This window comes from Palaemon carinicauda, chromosome 4 (genome assembly GCF_036898095.1).
Source record: "Palaemon carinicauda isolate YSFRI2023 chromosome 4, ASM3689809v2, whole genome shotgun sequence".
Classification (NCBI taxonomy): domain Eukaryota; kingdom Metazoa; phylum Arthropoda; class Malacostraca; order Decapoda; family Palaemonidae; genus Palaemon; species Palaemon carinicauda.
Window position 1 is genome coordinate 17,205,800 of NC_090728.1, and position 4,172 is coordinate 17,209,971.

Genomic DNA, 4,172 nt, shown 5'->3' on the forward strand with positions numbered 1-4,172 from the left:
CCTACTATATTGATGAAAATGTGGAAAAACAAAGTTGAGGTTGAGGTACCTTGCCCACTTCAGAATCCATGTGGTAATGAAATACTGAAGTTTGGCAAGAAGTACAGGTTAGGACCCAATCCTAAGCATTCTTAGTAATGCCGTGCCAAGTGAATGTCCTCTTTGATATATGTGCAGTAGATCTGCATGAGGGATCTGAGAAGCAAGGGCTGAGATTAAACGCCTGTCAGCGCATGGCATCAGATATCCAATGTCAGGGCCCACCAACACTACCATTATAGAGGAAGGTGTCATTGGAGTCGTCAAGGGCAATGTCTTGCCAATGAAGGGATGCGCAGTATGTACTACATGCTTGGTACTCTGGATTTTTTGTTGGACTTCTGCGAAGGCATTGTAATCCAATCACAGGTGAATGGGGGCCACTGTGTTTGCTGACAGGGCAAAGGCAACAAAGTTAATATTCCTATGGAAGTGTTGAAGGGTGCAGTTGGACTCAGCCACGGAGTAGAGGTGTTGGCATTGATGGGTGGACCAGGCGTTAAACTGACGAGTGAAAGTGTGCACCAGTGGCGTGTGGTACCTGTGAATCACGAAGGGCTTACCTTCTCAGAAGTGGCAAAAGTGATGGACAGCCCCATTCCCCGCCAACAATTCGCAGTCAAAGGTCAAGTACATAGATTCCTCCTTAGAGAATTTTCTACTAGAGAAGGCCCATGTGCTAGGTAAGCTATTAACCAACTGCTCAAGTACTGCACTAATAGCAATATTTCTGGCATCGATGGAGAGATAAGTGGCGTGTGGCATGGGAAAAGTGAGAGCAGCAGCGGTTGATAGGGCCTTATGCCAGGCTGTCACTTGCACACCTTTTGGCCACGAATTTGTCGTGGCAAGTCGTGCTATTTTGTGGCACAGACTGGGAGGCTCCCGCAATGTTCACGGCTAGTTCACGCATAGTTCATCATGAGTTCACGACGAGTTCACGAATAATTCTCGAATGGGTGCCCATCAACTGTCCACAATGACACGAACTAGCATGACGAGTTCACGCATAGTTTGCATAGAGTTTGCGCAGTTCCTGCATTGGCACGATGAATTTTTGTAATTCGGTCGATATCGTGCCGACTTGGCCACGTCATATAAAAACAGGGCCTCTCCAACCCCTGGTCATTTTCTGATTGGCTTTGCAAAACACAACATGCTTAATGTCATAAACAAAATCATTGCAGAGAAGAGAAGATGCCTATACCTGGCAGAAGAGCAAGAAAAGGCAACCCCACCTCGAAAAAAGACACAAAGGAAAGTGTTGCTCAGGGAATGGTTGACCAGAAGGCACGAGTTTGGACAATATGACCGTCTACTGACTGAACTCCACTGGGATGATCAAAGGGGCTACAAAAATTACCTCGGAATCACAGCTGACCTGTTCCAAGAGATGGTTGAGAAGTTAACTCCATGCCTCCAGAAGCACTCCCCTTCATGAGGAAACCTCTCCAAGCTGGACTCAAGCTGGTTGCCACCCTCCGCCTTTCAGCCACTGGAAACTCCTATCCAGGTCTGCAGTATAGCTTCAGGGTTGAAGCAAGTACCTTCTGCAAGTTCAACCCAAGTTGTGTGAAGCCATCATTGCGGTCTACAAGGACGAAGTGCTGCGCTGTCCCAAAACTGAAGAGGAGTGGAAGGAAGTTCCTGCCAGTTTCAGCTCCAGATGGAATTACCACAACTGTCTGGGGGCTGTGGACGGCAAGCACAATACCATGAAGAAGCAACCCAATGCTGGCTCTTACTACTACAACTACAAGGGCTTCCACAGCATTATACTGATGGCAGTGGCAGATGCTACCTACAAGTTCCTCTATGTGGATGTTGGGGCAGAGGGTGGTGCGTTGGATGGAGGAACATGGAGTAACTATTCTATGCATGATGCTGTAGAAGAGAACAAATCTGGAATGCTTCAACCAGAACCATTCCTTAATGATGACCAGCCAGTGCCCTATCACTTTTTAGGGGATGACGCCTTTGCTCTCCGGACCTGGATGATGAAACTATCCTTTCATTGGTCACAGGTCTTGCGAGAACGCATATATAGCTACAGGTTATCTTGTGCCCAATGTGTCGTGGAGAATGCCTTTGGAATTTTGTGTCAAAGGTTCCATTGCTTCTTGATGACGATGCATCAGCACCCTGACACCATCAACCTGATCACCATGTGCGCCTGTGTCCTGCATAACCTCATCCTCATCAGATACCCACATGGAATTTCAGAGTTGGACAGCGATGATCCAGACACACATTATCTAATCCCTGGTAGTTGGAGGACTGACCGACACCTGCAGGGTGTGCTACCTCTAAGCGGCCATTATACCCAGAAGGACGCAAATGATCAGCGAGACTACCTATCACATTACCCCATGTTCCCTGCTTGTACTGTCTGAGAGCTTTGGACAGCAAGCACAATGCCATGAAGAAGCCACCCAATTCTGGCTCTTACTACTACAACTATAAGGGCTTCCACAGCATTGTACTGATGGCAGTGGCAGATGCTAACTACAAGTCTGAATTTGGGGCAGAGGGTGATGCATTGGATGGAGGAACATGGAGTAACTATTCCAGCCATGATGCTGTAGAAGAGAACAGAACTGGAGTGCCTCAACCAAAACCATTCCTTAATGATGACCAACCAGTGTCTTATCACTTCATAGGGGATGACGTCTTTGCTCTCCGGACCTGGAAGATGAAACCATTCTCCCATCGGTCGCAGGTCTTACGGGAACGCATATATAGCTACAGTTTGTCTCGTGCCCGATGTGTCGTGGAGAATGCATTTGGAATTTTGTGTCAAAGGTTCCGTTGCTTCTTGACGATGATGCATCAGCACCCCGACACCATCAACTGATCACCATATGCACCTGTGTCCTGCACAAGCTCATCCTCATCACACACCCACACAGAATTTCAGAAGTAGAGAGCGGAGTTCCAGACACACATAATCTGATCCATGGTGGATGGAGGACTGACCGACATCTGCAGGGTGTGCTGCCTCTAACCGTCCATCATACCCAGAAGGATGCAAAGGATCAGCGAGACTACCAATCACATTACCACATGTCCCCTGCTGGTACTGTCCCTTGGCAAGAAAGAATGGTAGTATCTTCATGAGCTGCATCCACAGTTGTTTCATTTTTGAAATAAAAAAAAAATATTTTTCGTCTGTTTTTTTGTTGCCCTTTTTTTGGGGGTTCTTTTTCTTTCGTTTTTCGTTTATTTTTTTTTCGTTTCGTTTCCGTTTTTCTTTTACTTTATTTTAAGGTTAAACAGAAAAACGAGTTTCGAAATAAGAAAACAATTTGTTAACATGAAAACAACAAACAACAAATATGTACAAGCATCACAGCCCAACTATTTACAAATATTTAGAAGTTTCTCATCTCAGTCAGTATCCTTGCTGGTTCTGATACTACTGCACGGGGATACACGATGGACTGGTGGTGGGTTGAGTTCCTTGGATGTGTAGAGGGATGAGGGTGAAATACCCTCTTCTAGGTTGCTGTCGACGGACTCTGGGGTCAGGACCGGGAAGCTGAGTGGTGTTACAGGTGTCTTGAAGGTGGTTGACAGCGACGACACTAAAGGTGTTGGTGATGGAGCCTGGGCAAGGGTGGCTGAAGGTACTGAAGTTGTTGGTGAAGGAGCCTGGGCAAGGGTGGCTGACGGTGCAGGTGGGATGCTTGGGTTCCATTCCATGATACGGGGCCAGAAAGACTGGCCTGAAGACTGTGGTGACTGGGGTGGCATCCACCTTACAGGTGATGGCTGACTGGCTGGAGGTTGCTGCTGAGGCTGTTGCTGCTGCTTCTCTGGCGTTGACTGCAAGGTAGCTGGTTGAGATTGATACCAGAACTGCTGCTGCTGAGGGGGCTGCCAAGGTTGCTACTGCTGTGGGCCATTCCAGGTCATGAGTGGTTGTTGATGTAGCTGCTGGAAGAACTAACACCGCTGCCTGTAGTGGTGTACAAGAGTGAGGCAGTCTATCTGGAATTCATGCCAGGAGTCCCCCGGGATGGCATTCATGTGGTTTTAGAGCAGGCATGCAAAATCGTGTATGATCTTGTGCTGGCCGGTGTACGAGTGGGTGGGCGGCAAGAAATCTGCTTTGGAGATGATCTAAAACATAC

The 4,172-nt window shown here is 47.6% G+C and overlaps 1 protein-coding gene across 1 annotated transcript; it reads left to right on the forward strand.

Moving 5' to 3' along the window:
* Nucleotides 1–1,754: 1,754 nt before the first annotated feature.
* LOC137639294 (putative nuclease HARBI1) lies at nucleotides 1,755–2,432 on the forward strand. The gene has a single exon (XM_068371575.1). It carries the CDS (start codon nucleotides 1,755–1,757, stop codon nucleotides 2,430–2,432), a length of 678 nt encoding a protein of 225 aa, XP_068227676.1.
* The last annotated feature ends 1,740 nt before the right edge of the window (nucleotides 2,433–4,172 follow it).